General features: G+C 34.9%; 1 protein-coding gene across 1 annotated transcript in view; it reads right to left on the bottom strand.

The window, feature by feature from the left end:
- The window catches only part of TUSC3 (tumor suppressor candidate 3), a 117,189-nt gene that overhangs the window by 53,640 nt on the left and 42,537 nt on the right, over nt 1–21,012 (bottom strand). The window contains exons 2-5 of the mRNA XM_074155016.1: nt 17,251–17,420; nt 7,045–7,162; nt 4,498–4,638; nt 3,765–3,905 (exon numbers count right to left, since the gene is read on the bottom strand). Of these exons, the coding sequence (XP_074011117.1) occupies nt 3,765–3,905; nt 4,498–4,638; nt 7,045–7,162; nt 17,251–17,390 (540 nt within the window). The 5' untranslated portion in view covers nt 17,391–17,420. The remainder of the gene's footprint in view (nt 1–3,764; nt 3,906–4,497; nt 4,639–7,044; nt 7,163–17,250; nt 17,421–21,012) is intronic.

Raw genomic sequence — 21,012 nt, 5'->3', positions numbered from 1 at the left:
TTACTAGATACTTAAAAAGCCATTTGGTATGCATTTTGAAGTGAAGCTTCCTACTAGCAGATACTATACAAAGCAGGTCATTAGATTTCTCTCTGCAAGTTTAGACCCCCAGAACACAGCAAATACTTTGCAACATAAGAAAAAAAAATAATAAAATTCTAGATTCATTTATGAATATAGTTAAATTCAAACACAGTTTCAAGAAAAGGGGAGACACAGTCAGGCAGTTCTGTACTTAATTTTCTATACTGTTCTGCACATGTAAGTTTTTGCCGTTTCACAATGATAATTTTAAAGAAATGTAATACTTTCTATCTGGTTTAACTTTGCTTTTGTACTCAATGAAGCCTACAGAGCTGCAAGATCTGTACTCAATTTCTAAATAACAATCCATCACTTAGTAGAATCTCCATAAGAGATATACAATTCAAGGACAGGGAGTACAACACAGAAGCAAAGGGAAAGGGTTTTTGTATCTTTAAAAGGTACTCTGCACCTCTAAAACCTCTAACTATGGGAAGAAAAGGAAACTAATAACCTGCATTTATTGCTGTTCTTTTGAGATGCCTACCTACTCATGTAGAGAAGCATGACTTTTCCAGCTGTATCTGTGAATAAAACACATTACTTTATCCTCATTCCCAGAAGGGGGTAAAGAAGCCACTGGTAGCCACGATACTCTTTAAGCTCTTTTGGAGCAATAACTGATGATAAATGTACTGTACAGTCTAGGTACTGTGGAGTGTATCAGCACAGAACACATTTCTCTTAACCATTAACTGTTACAACAAGAGTAAACACATGCTTTGTCTCCTCATTCAAGTGACTTGACATATTTTGCCCAAAAGAGTCAACTCCTAGGCAGCTGCCTTCAAATCTGAACACAGATTTTGCCTTCCCAGATTCCACAGGTATAAAAGCAAATCTGAAACATACACATAAAATAAAACTGAAAAAACTGTGCAGAAACCCACAGTGGCAGCCTGGTAAAGCAAATGCTTTAAAAAGCTCCCTAGTAGCTCAGATTCAAGCCAACTGAATAAATAAACTCTCAGTACCAGTACTGTTGTCTAAAATGTAGCAATTCCTTATCTAAAGTGTTATAAATTTGTCCAGTTTATACCATCTGACCTTTTTTTCCTCTCTGCTTAAGAAATGAAGAGCCTTGACAAGAATCTGAATTGCTTATCAGTATAAAAGGACAGGACTCTGCAAATATCTAAGGACTGAAGTCCTTCCTTATCTTTGTGCTAGCATGTCAGAGGGAAAAATATCCATAGATGAATAGTAGGATTTGAATTAAAGTCCAAAATAATCTAGAGGATACATTTTGGATGTGATCATAAAATACATCTTTTGGGATATTACGTACTGTGAGTGACTCAGTCACCCTGGTTTGCCATTCTAAAGTCTTCTGGATAATGTTGCAAATAAAAATGCCTCAGGCCTACAAGATGCTACCAATCTCTGCAGTACTTCAAAGAGGGGATGAAACTGCTAACAGCAGTTGTGGAATCGAATGTTGAGGTCAAAACCAATTCAATGGTCTTGTGTGACCTGGCATCAGAATCTATGTGTGAGATGAAAGCTTTAGTCTTGCTTTGGATGTATCAAAGCCATTAAATGGATCACTAAAAATCATATTCCTAAATTTTCTCCTAAAATATTGCTGGAAATATTACCTATGAAGCAACTTTCTGGTATCAGTGGAGATAGCAAATAAAAATTCAGTCAATATTTCTGGGATCCTCTGTTCTCCTGCTAGTAAAACCAGCAGAGAACTTCATGCTGAGATTTTTTTCTGATGTTTAGGAATAGATCATTCAATCATTATGGCACTGTCCATTTTTTCCTTTACACTATCCAGCATTTGGGAGCATAAAAGCTCTTCAGAACAAAGAAGCTCTGAAAAACAAGGAAAAGAGAACAAGAAACATATCTGTTTGCAATGATACAGTTTTCAGCTACTGAATTCCAGGATATCTATGAAAGAGTTTCAGTTGAAATTAAAAATGTTATTTTCCATATGGTTAATGAATGCTGGCTATCTAGCAGTACGACACCTCCCTAAAACCAATCAAAACCCAAACCTAAAGGTTTCAGAGAAAAGCGCCTGTGCTTTCTCAGTTCTGCAACATCTGTACAAAACCTCAATAAGGAACAAAGTAATTGCCAATACTCCTGTCAGAAACATGGGCTTCCAATAGATTTTATGCATCTTGCCAGGCTTTCCCTGTTTAATTTGTTTTTTAAAGTTCTAAAAGGAGAAAATATTAATGAAAAATATAATTCTTTAAAAATATTTATTTATTAGTTATAGCCTTCAGAAAAGCATTTTTTTTAGGCATGACTTGCTCCCTTTAACTAGACACCATTTTCTCCACTTTTCCTTTTAATGAGCTTTTATGAAAACACAAGCTTTAAGTTTTACTGGTAGAAAAAAGCACCATGTAAGAGAATCGTAACTACACTATACTTCAGAATGAATATATTAATGACTGTCCCTTTTCTTCTATTGGTATTGACACATTCTAGTCATTTTACAGAACTGAGGTCATCCGTGCAAAAGCCTGCAATCTGGAGTCCCTGCTGATTCCACCACAAAGAACTTGTAACATTAACTTTTATGTCCATGTAGGTCTGAATAAAACCAAAAGGACTTGTAACTGCATGATCTTTGCTAAAACATCATTTTGCAGTATGGGGCTTTGACAATGTTGTGAAGGCAAAAGAATAGTAATGATTAAAAAAGGGAAGCATCAGCTCAACACCATGATTAATTGCTATATACTTTCAGATATAACAACTTTTTCTAAAACATCCTCTCTAAGTGCTATTCGTTTTTAAAGTAAACAGAATTTTACAGGAAATAGCGTTAGCAACAACATTAAGTGGCATTAATGCCATTTTAATTCCTTTTAACTCTATAATTCCTTGTCAATACAATCAGCAGGATGGCAATTACTGAATGGCATCAATACATTGTCTTTAAACATTTGATCACATTTGGACATTGACCCTGCCCACAGAGGTTCAGTTGAATGTGATTATAAGTTTTCTACATTGCAATTTACAGTTATGTACAGAGGTAAAATATCGAGCTCCTACTAAGGAGAACATCAAATATTTTAAGAAAATTAAGGTTAAATATTTTAAGAAAGATGTGTTAATTTTCTTAATTTAATTAGGAAGCTAATTATGTCTTCAACTGTTTATTGAATGCAGATTGTAATAAAACGATTCTTGATTTGAAGAACTGATTTTTAACCTCTGCAAGACAAAAAATACAATGGCCCAAAACATTCAAACATTAAACTTCTGATCTGAAACACCCTGAGATATGAAATTGGAAAAAAAATAGCTGTCTCGAGAGATATAGTGCATGTTTATTACATATCTTTATTTGATTTTTGACACAAACATCTATTTTGGTGTGCTAATTATTGTTTTACTCAGGTAATCTCCAGAGATTAGGAGTCCAAAAAAACAGTTAGACTGACTCATATCAAATTTGGGCTTCTTTAGTGCATCTTTAAAAAGTATTATCATTGAAAAATACTGATAATCTAGAAAAATATATGGAACTAAATATGACAGACTTACTTTGGAAGGGAACTGTCAGAGCTCTGTGCTAGAGCTCAGGATACTCCAAATGACATCCTGGAACAAAGATGACATTCTGGCCCTGGCTCTCTAGATCAAAAGGAATCATCTTATGCTAAGATAAGAAATAAAAAGCATATTAGTAAGGAAAATCTGCATACCAGAGCTGCCATGGCCCAGCCAGTTTTGTTGTAGATGAACTCTAAGTTATTTCTTCGGAGGTATAACAAGCCACCAACAAGAGACACCAGAAGAGCCAGTGCAATTGTACCAGAGTAGTTAGGAGGCCGGAAAACTCTAATCTGGAAAAGATAAATGCAAATACAGATTGCAAATAAATGCATACATACAGATCACCTTCTAGATAAATAAACAGGGAGCATCTGAAATCTGGTTTCAGAGTCAGAAAGACTAATCCCTAAAGGTATACTTAAATAAGAAAAAAATTGTACTTCCCTTAATAAACACATAATATGAAAAAAAGGTTTAAGCACCACTTTTAACCATTCAACTCCAAAATATTATTTCTTCAACAGATTTGCAGGTCATGTCTGAATTAGGAGCAGCTACTTTGCATCTATCTATTCTGTATATAATTTTGCAAAGTGCGTTTTACTCACTAACAATTAATTATCACAGTGTGACTGCTTGTTTTCATCCAGAATAAGACTACATAAGATTTAACAAGGCAAGAATGGAATATAATCTGCAAATTGCAGAAGTTATCACAAGTACCATGACTATAATTCATTCTTTCTTTTTTTTTTTTAATGTGTTCTAGAACCTACATTTGAGGAAAACAAAGTATTAAGGAAAGTTGGAATTTGTCATCAGCCTGTCTCAGACTACAAAGATACGTTTGGCTTCAACTTTTAAAATTGTCGAAAGACTTACATGAACATCTGTTCTGTCAGCTATCCATTTAGCTAACTGCTCAGCTGCAAATCCGATTCTCTGCAGGTCAAACGTATCAGCTCTCTTGGGTTTACCTTTTGGAGGAAAATGCATGAAAGTCGGGGCAGAGTTCATATTCAGCTATAAAACCAGGAAAAAAAGAAAAAAATTAGCAACTATATCCTCAAAAATGTTTACCCGTTATGTATAAGACAACACAAGTCTAATTAGCATGAAAAATATTATTTGCCTTCATACATTACTCTTTTTTATACATCCTCATGTATAGTCCTGCAAAAAGAGTGCTCAGAATATTCCTTCCCATAGATTCTTTGGGATGTTTAATTATTCAGAGTATTTCACCCGCAAGCTTTTCTAAGAGTATTTTATGCTTTAAAGCTCTCACACACTCTAAGAACTTTCCTATAATTAGTAATACAAAGGTCCTCTCACCCATCCAACCTATTAAAGTATATTAGATTATAATTCTAGAGGAGAAAAGAAAGTGTACAAATAGTTTGACATTATTTCTCTTGCCTAGATCTCACCAGTCCAAAAAGTCAACTTGACTACACTATTCATTGAACCTTCCACGGGCTTCAAGACAGATCACCCACTAGTGACTAGTCTTTTTTTGAACCCAGAAAGGCGTAAATAACTACCTCAGACTACATAACTTGCCCTGGAAATTGCACGACCATTAATCCATGTTTTGATACCACTGGAACTAGTCACAGTATATCAAAAAAGTCAAAAGGTGCTGAAAAAATAGATTTACATTTGCCACTTCAAATTTTGACTTCAACTTTGCAAGGTGCTATGGGAGAATGTAATTTTGGTATATAAAATTCCTTCATATTCAGTCCATCATAAAAAGTGCAATAAAACACTTGAAGAAATGGAAATTAACATAAACAAAATCAGAGGAAATACTTAAAGATTATGTAACGTGGGGATCTTTAAATAACAAATGCAGAGTAAGCTTGTTTGTTTTATAACTGCAAAATTATTTTTATTACATTGCCAAAACATAATATTTAATCAACTGCAGAAATGAATTCATCAATAGAAATTACCACCTATGAAAACATTTTCCATCTAAGCAAAAAAAATTCCTCTTCTTGAGTGAACTGATTTGGAAATAAAAAAATATTCTGAGAAGGGCTAAGACAAATGTTGTGAAATAGTTTAATAAGTTTTTTTATAAAATACAGAAACCTTCTGCCATTGTATAGAGCTTGGGGGGCAGTTGGTCTGCAACTGCTTTGTCATTTCTCTATAAACAGAATAAAAGTTGAAAAATCGAAGTCATATTACTTTTTTGGTTACTTTTTTTTTTTTGCGCTATGGCATTGGTATTACATAACTGTTTTGCACACATAAACAGAAGGTCAAAATTACATTTCCCCCAAATCCACCTTAAAACGGCCATTAGCATCACTTATTCTTAACACTGTTTCTCAAAGACAGTCAAAAACTTACATATTTGAATCTAATTTGGTCTAACTTTATATGACTAAATGCATACCACCTGAAATAAACTTTTACACAAGAAAAAAGTTGGACTGGACTATTCTAATAGGTACTGATTGGCCTAAGGCAAGATCAAACAACATATTTTGTATTATTGTAACCATGTAGGATAGCATAAGAACTATTTGAACTAAAAAATTTATTTGAACTAAAATTTTTAAAGCACAACCTTAAGCCATTAATAACTATTCTTTACACAATACACTCTAAGATGTCAATTGGAAGCAAAAAATATTTACTAAACACGGTAATTAACCTTTTTAAATTATAAGTATTTTAGAAATAAATATTGAACTTCTCTCCTGAAAATTTTAAATCACACTTCACCAAAAGGTGGTTAAAAACACAGAACTTCAAAACTTGTCACTCCTCTTAATCTGCATCTTTAGCTTTGATCAACAGAGAAATATTAGAGAAAAGCATGTCAGTATTCAGTATTCATTTTCAAGGGATGTGTTTTGCCTTGACTACTCAATTTAAGACAGGTCCTTCGACTGTTCTCCACCAATTGATTTTTCACTTTTCATAGCCAATATATAAAATCTAAACCAGTCTCTTCTTTTCCCTGAAGAACTTCCAGACTAATACAAATATTACTGTAGTTGAAGAATATTGTATTCCATAAAAGCAATTAAAAGGCTCTTCTAGTCAAGAGTTTTGTTCCCTTAAAGATAAAATAAAGGAAATCTTTAAACGCAAATGTTAGTTGCATTGCGTTTAATTCTAAAAAATGACATGAACAATGGGTTGAAAAAAATTTGCATACATATAATGTAATCTATAAACAAAACCATTAGAAACTACTAGTATTTTCCAAGTGTACTTGCTACTTGTATAATCTGTCTTCACTAATGTCATAGAAACTGCAATGCTTGGTGTTTTTAACCAGGAAAAATCTGTATACAAATCACAGAGGTACATATCTGCACACAGAAAATAATTTGTCTCATATCATTTGGCAAATCAACATTTAGTTATAAAAAGTAAAAATGCTTTACAGTATCCAACATTTACCTGTTGAAAAACATCTGCCCCTTCATCATAATCCACTATTGTGAAAAACAATTTGTTTGAAAACGCAGATGAATAGCGCCATGAATTAGCCAGCACTTGATATTCTTCGTTAGCTTGCCTGTTAAGGAAAAGAAACAAATGTACATCCATGTGGCATTCGCTGGCAAAAAAGATTCTATAACCCGTTGCAGCGGCTAGATGAATTACACTTGCAGTACGATTCTCAACATCCACACTATCAATTAAAAAAAGTCTCGGGTAGTTATGCAACTCTTTGCTTCAAATGTGCTTTCTTCAAAATTAGAAATGCGTTAAGTCAAACTATACCTGAGATATCCCAACACGACATTAACAAAAAATAATGTTTTCCATATTTAAAAGTCTCAGAAAACAGGAGTGGCCAGTGTCACGAGAACTGCTAACAGATCCCTGCAAGGAGATGCTTAGGTGGCCCTGGAGTATGGTATCAGGATTTACTTGCTCAAGACAGCTGCACATATGGAATTCTGAAGCTGCACATAAGGAATTCTGAAACTAGGCAGAAAATAACACAGAAATGTGACAGTAGTAATCTTCTTAAAAGAGCAGAGCCATGGAAAGAGCCATAGAAACTGCTAAGCCCTGGGGAAATGATACTAACTAAATGAAGAGTAGGCTTGTAAGTAGCATAATACACTCAAGATTATTTCTATAAAATTTGTTTTAAAATAGATAAAGGATAATTTTGCACAATGTATAGGGTAAAATAATCTTTTCTATCACCACTAGAAAGTCATATTGCCACTACTCAAATTTGTTAGGAAGTCTCCTGGCTTTACTCACGGCTCTATATTCAGGTGAGGGTTTTTTTGGTTGGTTGGATTTTGTTTGTTCATTCATTCATTTTAACAGGAAAACAAACAACTTTGCCCTGTCTGCACTGAGAGGAAAGGAAAAACTTAATTCCAGGAGAAGAATTCTGGAATCCTTACCAGCAGAGATGTTCTCTAAAGACACAATCACAGAACCATAAAACCCACAGGTTCTTCCACAGGACAAGTCCATATCAATGAATAATTCAGAAAATAAAAAATAAAGTAAGAGAAAAAACCCTGAAAGGATCCTTGCAATCCTTTTGCCTTTACACAGGCTCCTTTGCTAATTATTTCCATATTACTAATTAATCGTATCTGCTGTACAGCCTAAACCAAGGTTCTACCATTTGGCAACTTATCTTGGCATGTGGTAGATACAGAAGTCATATAAATGAATGTATTCTGCAGCTTTCCTCAAAACAGCCAAGTGTTTGATGGTGCAGAACACTATTTAAAAGTTAGAGATGCAAAAATCTTTTCGTTGCAAGAGAAGCTCTGCAGTAAACAGACATAATACATGTCGCATTTTGAGAGAGCAAAGAGGGGGAAGAGGATGACAGGACCACAGACATCATAAGACCCTTCCCATTTCCTCGATCAGCCTTAGGCATGAAATATATTACATGCAACTCCAGCAGAGTTGTGTCATATCAAGGAATATATTGCACACAAAAAAAACCTCTATATAAAAGAAGTTAAAATGAAATTTTACCAATTCTTGCCCCTCCCTCCCCCCCAAAAAATATCTTATGAAGCACAAAAAAACCTCAACTTTCTCCCTTATTACCCGATTGAGTAAAATTTGCTACTTAACAGACTTATTCAATGGGCAAAGTTTGCAATTATAAAAAACATGTCACTTAGGCATTAGATTGTCTATTTCTAGAAACAGATACTAACATTAAGCAGACTAACATATTCACTGTCCTCCTGAAGAGGGCAGTCAAACAACATCAAAGGGATGCTGCAAAATCTTAACTAGTATCTGTAGGGCACTGTTCTGTTAAACCTTCTATATTAAAGCTGGACCACTTTTATTATAAGAACAAGATAAAAATCACTTCATCTTGATTCCATCATTCTTCTTAGTCTACCTTTCACTTGTGATGAAACAGTATTTCTCGGAAATTCAGTTACTCCAGTTATGCCCCTGCTATTTGAAAGAAAATTCTTGTTCCCGTTGATCTCCATGTATTTTGCATCTTTGAATTATTTTGGATTAATATAATAGGTTGAAAGTATCATTTTGCAAAAAGTTGACTTAGATTTTCTATAAAGAGAGTCAAAGCACAGTTTCATTCTCACACTGAAGATAGGAAAGCGTTCTCTAATACATCCTCACAGCAGCTCTTGAGGAGTTTGGGGAGAGGAGAGTGAAACAGGGAGGGGCAGGAATACAAAGTTACAGGATTACTACAAAGAGAACTGAAGAACATCCCAGAGTCCACTATATAATTCCCAATGGACACAATGCTGATGCAATCACTTTAATAACTTTTTGTAGCATTGGTTACTCCTTTTCAGATACAATAACAGTAAATAGGATTAAGTGCTTGGCTGAAAAAAAATTGAACCTCAAATTAACAGTAGGCAGCATCAACTCCATCACTTCTAATCTACCCATCTCTAGCATCAGTTAATATCAATTCTATCAGTTTGTTTCTATGAAGTAATGTTAATTGTATGAAATTACTGTAATAATTATATGAAATACTATAAAGGCATAGGGCAGAACTACACTTGGTATGAAGTCATCAGAATAATAACGTTAGCACCGATCTTGTTAGTTTGACAGGATTATTTGATAGACAGAGAAGATTTAAATATTATTGCTGCTACAATCACCTCTTAAGAATTTCAGCATAACAGCAACACAAGAACTAGCAACAACAGTAATATTAAAGAGATACTAGAAAACAGTGGCCAGATCAAAAGGGAATGCTGCTATTAGATTTGCCTAGAAAATTCAATATACTGAAAAGTAAGCTGCTAAGTAAATACTCTACAGAAATTTCTTCCATTACGCAAGAGGTGCTCATTAAATATTTAAACTTTTATTTAAAAACATTAATTATGTGGGTGTCTATGGCAGATAATCAGATTTATATAGCTTGAGCTATATTAAATTAGATTAATTTTATTCTATTAGTCCAACATTATAGTAAGGAAAACACAAATGGAGTATTAGGAAAAGAATAAAAGAGACTATGTAATTATTTGCCAAAGAAAGCATTAAAGCATTTTTTTTTTTTTGCATACTATGGACTGTACAAAACATTTACAAATGTACAATTGGCAAAGAATGCGCTACCAGGTCGCCTACCTGGCTTATCCATCTGTTTAAAGTAAACTGTGATCAATGCTGCAATTTACCTCCAATATAAACTTCTGGGTTTTATTTGGAATGGTTTTCCCAAAATGAAGAGAAGAAGGGGCTAAGTGCATATTTGAACTTCTTCTCAGCATCGAGAAGATAACACATTCAGAATGCTTATTTGCTTTTATTTTTGTTTAGGCTGACTCATAATGTCAAGGTGAAAAGCACTGAAGAATCTACAAATGTGCCCATAAAATTCACCACACACAACAAAATGAAAAGAGCATAGACACTAGTTGAAAGCTATATTGTTTATGCAACTTAGATATCTGTAATAGGAGAAAGTTAAAATCTATGCTAGTCTATTTACAGCATCCCATGAAATTTCCAATATTCTGCAGATGAAAAGCAGCTATGAAATCATATCTTGTAGAAGTTGCAAATAAAAAAATAAAACCTAAAATTGTGACCACAGGAAGAGTAAGGAGTCTTTTATGATCCAGGTATAAAATTACTGCCCTGTTAAACCGGACTCATCAATACTTCTATCAGGATCCTGAAGTGTACTGGAAAAGCAATTGCAGAACTTTCAACAGCTCCTTCCACATTTCCTGCTCTGTCTTTGAACAAAAGTTCAAAAGATAATTCGCTCTTGGTACATTTAAGAGACCTGTCAATGATTTTCTCACTACTCGCTCTTGATCACCAGCAAAGAACTGAAAGGCAGAGGATCTGTTTCTTCTTTCTGGTGACACCTCCTTGACTGTCAGAATTCTTTTTGCTGTTGACCTACTCTTTGATCGGCTACTTGAAAACAGTTTTCTGAGATGTCTTCTTGAACAGGGAAACCAACAGCGTTCCTCTCTTTTCTAGATTAAAAACCTCCTCTCAGAGGTCTCATTGATAGGGTAGATGTTAATAAAATTACATGGAATCTCTTCTCTCATATTTTGTCATTTCCTTCTGCACATTTTGAGTCAACAGCAGAAGGCAGCTACATTCAGACCTCTTCATGAAACATGTACTACATTAGGCTCAAAACTTAAAAATGTGCACACTATATGTTGAATTATATCTTACCTTTTATATAATCCTGTAAGAAATACAGAAGGAATAGCTCAAGCAGTTGACTGAGTTCATTCTGCAGCAAGCTTTCTGCAGCAGCTACAAGGTTGTTCCAACAGATGCCATTAATAATTTCTGACAGAATTCAGCCTTGTCACTCAAATGAAACAAAGGAAGTCTTTAGAAAACGTGCCATACCTGCAAAATTGACCCATCTCCCTCACATCCTATATATAAATTTTATGTATATACTTTGTATGTATATTTACAAACACACGTATCTAATTTATAGATACACAACTTCAACTAATGGGAGTAATCAGTGCTCCTTTCAATATAATGAAACTTGTAATGCTTTTAAAAATACAACAGTCTAGACAACATGAGGGTGAAGAAAATTAATGGCTACACAAACTCCTCTCCATTACCAGTCATTTCTAGCTGCTTCTTCATAAGTACTGTCTTTGCAAAACTGTTTTCCAAGAATTTGGAAGCAGGTTTGTTACTTCATCCAGGACTGAAACAACACACTTTTCAGTTTATGCAGTGTACAAGTTTGTCTCCACAAGTGGTCACCTGCGATTACTACAGTTGTCTTTGCTTGCCTTTCCCCATTTTTCTCCTGATCATTTATGATGCTAATTCTAGGCTTTAATCTTGGTTTGCAATGGTTCAGAGGCTCAATTACATCTTTAAAAGAAACATTTGGGAACTCATAGATATAAACAAGCACAGTAGAAAGCATGCAAGAGAAAACTCATTTGTTTCAGGTAGTTTGAAATACACAAAGATGTATATGTGTGGTTTACATGTTAAACCATTATCACATAACAAACTAGTGGTACATACATGTCAAGGTATAGATCCTATCCACTGAAACTCATTATCTTTAGCTTCTGACACTACTCCAATCCTTTCAAGGAACACTACTCTAAGGAAAAAAACAACAAAACATAATATGCATCTTTTTGTCGATGGGCTTCAACTGTTGGGGAAAAAACTCAAGTGATTCTCTGACCCAGATTTCCCTTTCTATATGAAAATGTCTGAACAATGAATTTGAAAAATGAACCAGACAAAAATGTGAACTGTTTAGCAAAAAACAAAACATCTATGATATGCACCTGTATGCAAAGCAGAGATGGTCGCTTCTGCCAGTGAGATAGAGAAGCAGAGCTTAGAAAGTAAAACAAAAGACCTCATATAATTTGCTTATGAAGTGATTAGATGGTACAGCAGCAAACAAAAAAAGAACAAATTAATTATAAGAATGAAAGATGCAGAGGAACAGTCACCACAGTGATGGTTTCAGAAGGCTGGAGCAAAAGCCCAAATGCAGCTGAAAATCAAAGCACTAGTACTCAATCAAGTGGAGCAGGGGGGTCATTGAAGTCTGGTTGGTAAAATGGTGCTGATCCCTTTGGGAAAATGTAGTGATAATAAAATGAGGGAACAGATTGCGAAAGGCAAGACAACGAAGAGCAGAGAAGCTTGAAGATAACTTTGACCCAAAAATACATTCAATTCAGGCTGGTAGTTACCGTTTTCCTGGACGCAATACAACGTACAGGCTGAGAAACAGTTTCTGCATCTCTGTGAAGATGCTGTTGTCAGAGTGACCGCTCTTTTGTTCTCCTTCTTACATACATAAGTAACTTTCAGTGACTGAATGATGTGGGTAACAGAGAGAAACTATCAAGTTGAGTGAATACCTAGCACAAAGGAATAAAGGAAGCTGGTCTTATATCCTGAGGAGTCACTGTTTAGAGTTAGATTATTTCTGACTGTCCATCCAAACCAAAAAAATCCAAACTGATTCATCATCACAGCGCAAAGGGCCCTTCAGTATCAGCTTCTAATGTGCTGTTGCTGATTATATAGATCAGGAATAGTAATAACATGTAAAGGGAATTAAGACTACTAAGCTTAATTTCCTGGGACCAAAACTGTTTAATCAAATACATTTCCAAACGTGTATGGGCAAAACCTCTCATCTTCCACAGTTAGAAACACATCCCACCCCCTCCAAAGTCTTCACATTTGAGAGCACATAGGATATCTTATCTGTTAAGGTTAATTCATCTCCCAATACCCACTATGTCATATTGAACTTAAGCAATTGTGTCAACAAGAAAACTGATATTTATGCTACCACTTACACAGTTGTGAAGGCATCAGATGGCTTTCAATAGTTTTTTGGACCAGAAAATTGAAACTTGCTTGTCCACAAAGCTAGAAGGAAATGTTGTTCTCCAAATTCTGCTTTAGGACAAAGACAGAATTTCCTTGAAAAACACTCCAGAGGCATGACTAGAGGCACTACTAACACGTACCCAGAGCTGCTGGTTTACAGAAGCTTTTATGTGTTAGGACTGGATTGATTCAGATAATCTATGGATAACTTTCACAGACTATGGACTGGAAAATAATTTCATTAAAATGAATACAGAACCAATCTCTGTCTCAAAGACGACAAACTGGTAGCTGTCTTTTAGGAACACCTATAAATCAACCTAATTTGTTCTGGGCATAGAGTAAATTCCAATCAGTAATGCATATATATAATTTCTAACTTTTAAAAATATATATTGAAACGGGTTAATATTAAAAATTAGAAACAAATCAAGCAAAATTAAGTAAAAGGAAAGCATTAAATACAGTATGACGTATATCAGGAACAAATAAGCCTAGCATTGAATGAACGAGTAAGTTTCAAAATACTGAAAAAGCACTCAAATTTTTTTTCTAATTAATCTTTAAGATGGCACATAAGATTATGTATTTATCTCCTGCAATGATAAACCCTTCTCATTCCATTGGAAAAAAAAGATCTTATGGTAAATAACTTTTGCTAGAGAATACCTACAAATCCCACAATATGATTTGGTTTTACTGAAAAAAGATCAGCTCTTTTGACTGAAAGAATATTTACGTACAAAAGTTTCATCTAAATATCTGGAGTTCAAGGGACTACTTTGTATGCGGCATTTTAAGAGTAAGTTTGTATTACTTCCATATGTTTTCACAAATCATTAACTGTTAAGTGATTTACATGATTGATGTTACCCTCCTTGCTGTGCACAGAAAAGCCTTCGGTTCCCAGGAAAAATTTGGTCAGGTTCCCATATGTAAGTCCTTGCTATATGAGTAGGTAAGACCTTTTTGAAATGTTTAAATATTATGCCTCCAAGCATTTTAAGACTGGGCTACGACCCCCTCAACCAAGTTTTATCCCAAATCTGGAACTTCTCCGGTGTTAAAAAGGATGGGTGTAGGGGATGGAATCCTTCCTTCATACCTTCTAGACAATGTCCAAACTACACCAGTTTTCAGCAATGGACAGGCAGGATAGTCTTTACTAGAGACCAGCAGACAACTTGGATCACTAAACTGACTTTGCATTCACTTTGAAGGGTGCTAAAAGTGACACTCACTTTCTGAATGCAAGAAACTACCTCTCTATCTTTGCTGGCACAATCATTCAAAACATCAGAAATGCCAGAAAAGTCATACTGGTTTTATTGTAAGCTCATTTTAGCAACACACATTCTAAATATAACCACATGCAAAATCAGATAAATCAAGAATATAGTTTATTTTAACATGACAGGACACAACATGATCTCTTCTGGCCTCAAAGAGGCAAATCTGCAATGGCCTGCTCTAACGAAGATCAGCTTTCACTGCTCTTCTCCAGAAGAGGACCACATTTCCTGCCATTGTTCCCCATCCTGTTATTTACCTTTTTTTTTTTTTATAATGTTGGGTTTTTCATGCTTAGCATTTGACGTAGCTCTATGCAACAGCAGCACACAAACACCTTTTTTTCCACTTTTGAAAATACTCCACCCCTGTTCTTTATAAATCAGACATTTAGAATAGGTAAAATACTGAAATGTCCAATCTAGCCACCAAAGGGAAAGACAAAACCCTTTTTCTTTTCTTTTTAGATAATCCTGTGGTGCATAAACTAACAAGGCTCAAGTTTCAGGGGGAAAAAAAAGTAGTAATTATTGTGACTAAGTTATTCAAAGTCAAAGATTTCAGTCTTGGTGCTTTTTTGTATTTGAAATATGATGGGCTTTTTTTTGTATAAAATTGTTCTGAAAATCTTTCCATGAGTAACAGTTAACTTAAACCTTGGACAACAGCATCCTCACAGAACATTACAGATTAAGTTAAAAATCTATTTTTCCTTTGGGCAAAGTGGCTAGTGAATAGCTAACAATAAAGTAATGCATGCATTTCAGTTCTGTATCTTTTCAGTGCTCCTGTCCATTAATTAGCCATTGATTTGAAAATGTCAATTTTCCCAATAATGGTTTTATGTGCAGTATGATCAACCTCGTTAAAATCCTTTTATTTCATGTGAAAAAGTGGATTGAAACTTCATATTTATTTAAACAAACCCCACTGAAAGCAGTATGTTGATTTTTTTTCCTTTGTTTTTTGCTTAAAGATTTTCAGTTTCTTCTGTACATAAATGATTAGCCTGGCATATTACAGGATGACATTTACAAGCTCTTTTCCAGTACAGTAAACTATGTAAACTAAGTAAAATTAACTTCCTTAATAATGGCAATATTTATGTTGTTTTCACATGCTCTATGAGAGCCCTGTACATAACACAGGGAAAGATTTTGCTATGGTCACTATAATGACAAATACACTGACCCTTAAGCTGAACTTAGTGTATCTCCTGCAGCTTTATTTCCTGGGTAGGAGAATAAGGAATGATTTAAAACAATATGGTAAACTTTCAACTCTTATTTCATCTCCTAAAGTTGAACTCTGGCAACACAAAGAAGAAATAACAGCAACCAAGTGCTGGAAGTTTTGAAGAAAAAATTCCTTTGACTTAAGAATGTTGGGAAGCTTCTGTACCTACTCCTTCACCTTCACAGTTCAGATGCAGTGGGTGAACTCATAGAAATGCAATTTATATATTCTCCCTCACAATTGACCAAATAACTTCAAAGACTAAAAATTATCTATGAAGAAAATTTAATAAAAGCTGTGTATGACTACAGATATGGTGAACTGCATTCCAACACTTAAGAAATCTAACAAGCTGCTACATTAGTATATTGTTTAAAGTGCACCTACTTAAAACCAAAAAATAATATTTCTTCATATATAGCTTATTCATTTCATAGTTCTACAGAGTATTTTGCTGCCTATTTAATAACTGTTTAAAACTCCCTGCACAATAATCCGATCTATTACTGAACACAATTTCTAATGCATATTTTGGCTGAAGAAGGCTTTATTAGCTCAGTTTCTGATTTAGTAAGGTAATTAAGTGCATGACTACCTTTTGGTCCCTTGGCCCTATTTCCATGTCTGTCATTAGTCATTTTTTGGATTAACTTAGTGAGCTAGGAACTTGCAGAGAAAGATCTTGAACTTAGAAGAATATCAGTGCCACTCTAATGCGTATTCTAAAAGGAGGCACCAGAACATACCACAGTCCAGCGCCAGACGGAATTCCACCATAGGCACGTCCTGGTGGATAAAGGTGCTCGTGTGTAAGAACAGTCCCAAGTTGTGAAATCATAGGATAACTCACATTTGCATCAGAGCATCGGACACCTCTTAACTGAAGAAAACAGTGAAGTGTCATATTATTAAATGGTAATGAATCACTTCTGTCACAAAACCTCTTTGGAAAGATCATGGTTGACTGATAATAAAATAAAGCAGATTTCTTAAAGAGAAAGTTTTCCTCAATTGTGTACATTTTATTCAACTATAATTTAATAAAACCCTGAACTAGGAAGATTTCTAGAATTTGACATTTAAATTAATAGGCAGTTGAAAAGATGCTGTAACAAACACATGAGCCTGTTCAATAGTAAGCATCTATCTCATGCAAAACCCAATCCTACTCAGTGTATTGCACATTGATTAAAACGTTCACTTGAAAACTGTGGAAAGGAAGATGAAAAAGATCACAAAGGTATAAATTACCTGCAAACAGAGCACTGCCGCTGCGGCTGGAGAGCAGTGAACATCACTATCACAGAGTAGTTACGAGGTGGAGCCTTCACAAATCTTCGGAATTTGTCTCCGTTCATACGGATGACTGAGCGCCTTGAGCTCCACTCCATCAGCTGTTCCACCTTCTCAGCCAAGAGATTCTGTAATTGAGGACAAGGATGAGGAATGTTTAAGCTTAAACTTCAAGCACTTCATACCTATATTCTGTCTTTGCATCCTAAGAGCTCCCATGGACTTAAGCAGGAGGCTGGGGGGCACCTCTCTATAGCTTATAGCACAATTTAGTCTTCTATGTAGACAACTAGATTTAAAGTATTTAAAAAAATAACTTGTGGTCTTAAACAGAAAGGATTTATAAAATGAAATCAAACGGGTTGCTACTGAAGGCAAAGGAGTAGAGTATGGCTGGCTGTCTAAATACCAGATAGCAGTACAGCAACCATTTAACTTTCATTAGAGATTGGAAGCTTTGGAAAATGCAGCATTATGTTCTATTTATTATATTTAGTAAAAATCACACCAGGATATTGTCAGTCACTCAAATATTGAGATGAAAGAAAAATGTAGCTATGAAGAGAGAGAAATAGTTATTACATTCAGAATTTCCTTACAAATATGTTTCATACTGAATTTAAATTAATATAAGTTTTATATTTTGCTACAGACAGGAGTGTATTTTCTTATAAATCCATCTAGGCACATTCCATTATGAGATCAATGTTTTTAGTGGTTTTCAAGACTGAGATCCCAAAAATATTTTGGTTGAACTATAAGCCTATAAGAAAAAGAAATTCTACTTGTGTGTGGCTTTTGTTTTGCATGAAAGCATTCCACCACATGAATGATTTAAAAGCAGGCTACAAGACCTAGTAGAAGACAGCCCTCAATTTAAATATATTCATCTAACTATTCCTATGAAAAGCTATTTAGATTATTTTTTTTATCAAGTAAGCCTAATGCCACACATGGTCAGCAGAGATTTTTCAGTCTCCTAAATTACCTAGTTTCAGTGAGGTTGCACTGACTGTGCCCTAGGTGGATTGCTACAATTACAGCTTATCAGGATCAATGCAACAATCCATCTTGTCTTAGGTCTTCCGTTCCCTGCTCAAGGACACTGTGGAAGCTGCCTATATCAAATCAGAGCAAAAAAAGAGTGGAGAAAACTGGAATATTATGACTTGCACAGAACCTGAGTGCTGACAGAAAGTGGGAAGGACAGAGAAGGGGACAGAAAGAAACTGAGACAGAAAGCAAAGTGGCACCAATCATAGAATCATAAAATAGTTTGGGTTGGAATGGACCTTTAAAGATCATCTAGTCCAACCTCTCTGCAATGAGCAGGGACTTTTTCCAACTAGATCAGGTTGCTCAGAGCCACATCCAACCTGACGTTGATTGCTTATAGGGATGGGGCACCTACCACCTCCCTGGGCAGCCTGTTCCAGTGTAAAAAATGTCTTCCCTCTATCTAGTCTGAATCCTCCTTCTTTTAGTTTAAAATCATTATTCCTTGTCCTATCACAACAGGCCCTGCCAAAAAGTTTGTCCCCATTTTTCCTGCAGGCCCCCTTTCAGTACTGAAAAACCACAATAAGGTCTCCCCAGAGCCTTCTCTTCACCAAATAAGAGAAACTAAGTCCAGAAAACTGGAAGGTGTGAGACCTTTGATGAAATATGCATGAGGGAGTGAAAGGGTACACAAACTCATGAGGGTCCGCTGTGGAAAGGAAGAATAAACTAGCTTAACAAAACACACTGAAATGGGGACGCTCTGAGAAAAGAGAACACAATGACAGGGAAGGCAAGGATAAAACCCAAACACTGCACAGGAACAACTGAGCAAGAAGACAAGGTGGCTTTTCTAGGACTTATTAAAAATACAGAATGAAATAGAAAAATTAGCTCATCTAGTAACATTCTGACAAATCAGTAAGGCTATAAATAAGAGTAAAGATAGATATATAGAGGAAGGAGTGAGCTGCAAGGGATAAAGGAAAATTACATTTTGCCTGTCAGATTTTCCATCTTAAAAATTAGCACCTTGGAGCTCCTTATAAGCCACAGCTGGTCACTGTAAGTTTTGGGTCCAAAAGAAGCTTTGATCAGTGTAAATCATGAACATTTCTGAGATAGCCACTTTTATTTGACCCTAAAAAAGCCTTTAAAAAAAAAAAAAACCAACCTTTTGAGGTTTTCATTCCTATTCTAAGAATTCAGCTGAGATTTGTAATCAAAAATGTGAAGGAGAGATTACAACTCTGTTTATCATGAGAATACCAATGAAACAATTGATACTACAATTTTTTCTCCTGCTAAAAGACATATTATGGTTTTGGTAGTTTTGCTTCAAAAAGATATTATGTAAGCTCCTCTCTTTGAAAAGAATCATAAAAGATGAAAAGAATCATAAAGCAGATCACATAAAAATGAAGCCTAGTCATTTGTAAGGTTTCCTTGGATTAGCAGTGCCTGGATTAAATCTTTCTGTTCATTTCAAAAGATTCCCTAGTTTTGCATGAGACACTCCAGTTGGCAATGTGCAATAAACCATAAGGAGCTAAAAAGGATGCGTACTCATACTTCCAAAAGCTTTAATAACTGAAGCAGAAAGATAAACCAAAGAGAGCTAATAAAAAGACAACTTTTACATTAACACAGGAAGGATGCGTAATATCCTACTTGGTACAGAAAACCAAGACTCTTCAGAATAGGCCTTATTCAGAGAAAAGAAAGAGAAATACATGAAGTTATCATTAAGGATATTAAAGCAAAATTGTCTCGATTCCTTCAGATTGAGTCATGTATAATGTCACCTTCACAAAGCTCTTGTGCAACACTGTGGAGTTCACCATAATGTTCTCAACCATTTGTATCTTTTATTTTCCTTTTCCTAAATGCACCAAGTAAAAAGCTAGTAACTAAACTAACCTAATATATTTGCTACACCAGGTAATCGAGCTAATGCCTCAGGAATGTAACGTCACCAGGTACAATTTCATTACTCGCTTCACTGGATTCTGAAGAAATCTACTTTTTTCAAACAAAGTTATCACTGCATAGGTTGCAGATAATAGTGTAACTCATGAAACATTCTGCCATAGGGCAGATTTCTCTTACGTAACTGACTGCAGTCAGTTTGTTTGAAAAAAGGAGATTTCTTCAGTGTATATTTTTAAACAAACGTTCAAGCTAGCAGACTGGTCTTACAGATTTCATAATTCAGAATGCCACTTCGATATTTTTATAAGAAAATTAAAATTTTGCAAGATCAAAGTGTATAAAAAAGAAAAACAGATTGTTGAATAAAGGTGTGAGTATGAGATCTGTCTCCAGCCAAAAATTTTCTCCCATGTAAAAGAACAGTGTTGAAAAGTGAAGAAAAATTGACAGAAAACATTTAGAAACAAAAGGCTGAATGTTCCCTATTACCTTAAGGGAACAATAATAACAATAATAATCTATTAATACCCAGGAAAGCATTGTTAGAAGAGACAATGATCTATTCCAAATTATTCTTTCCATTAAGGTACTGAAACTGAACATGTCCTCCAGTATTTTACCATTTACCATCCAACTACACAAACCATACACAAAACTGTCACCAAAGTGAATCCCCATTTGGGGACATTTACAAAAAAATTAATAACTCGCCTCTTTCCACCTCCTGGAGAAAGTTTTCTGCCAGAGGAAATCTGGAAATAGGAGAGGATGGCTAAATCAGACCCACTA

The sequence above is a fragment of the Numenius arquata genome, chromosome 10, assembly GCF_964106895.1.
Source record: "Numenius arquata chromosome 10, bNumArq3.hap1.1, whole genome shotgun sequence".
In the NCBI taxonomy this organism is placed as follows: domain Eukaryota; kingdom Metazoa; phylum Chordata; class Aves; order Charadriiformes; family Scolopacidae; genus Numenius; species Numenius arquata.
Note: the sequence above shows the minus strand (reverse complement) of the source record. Positions and strands in the feature narration are given on the sequence as shown.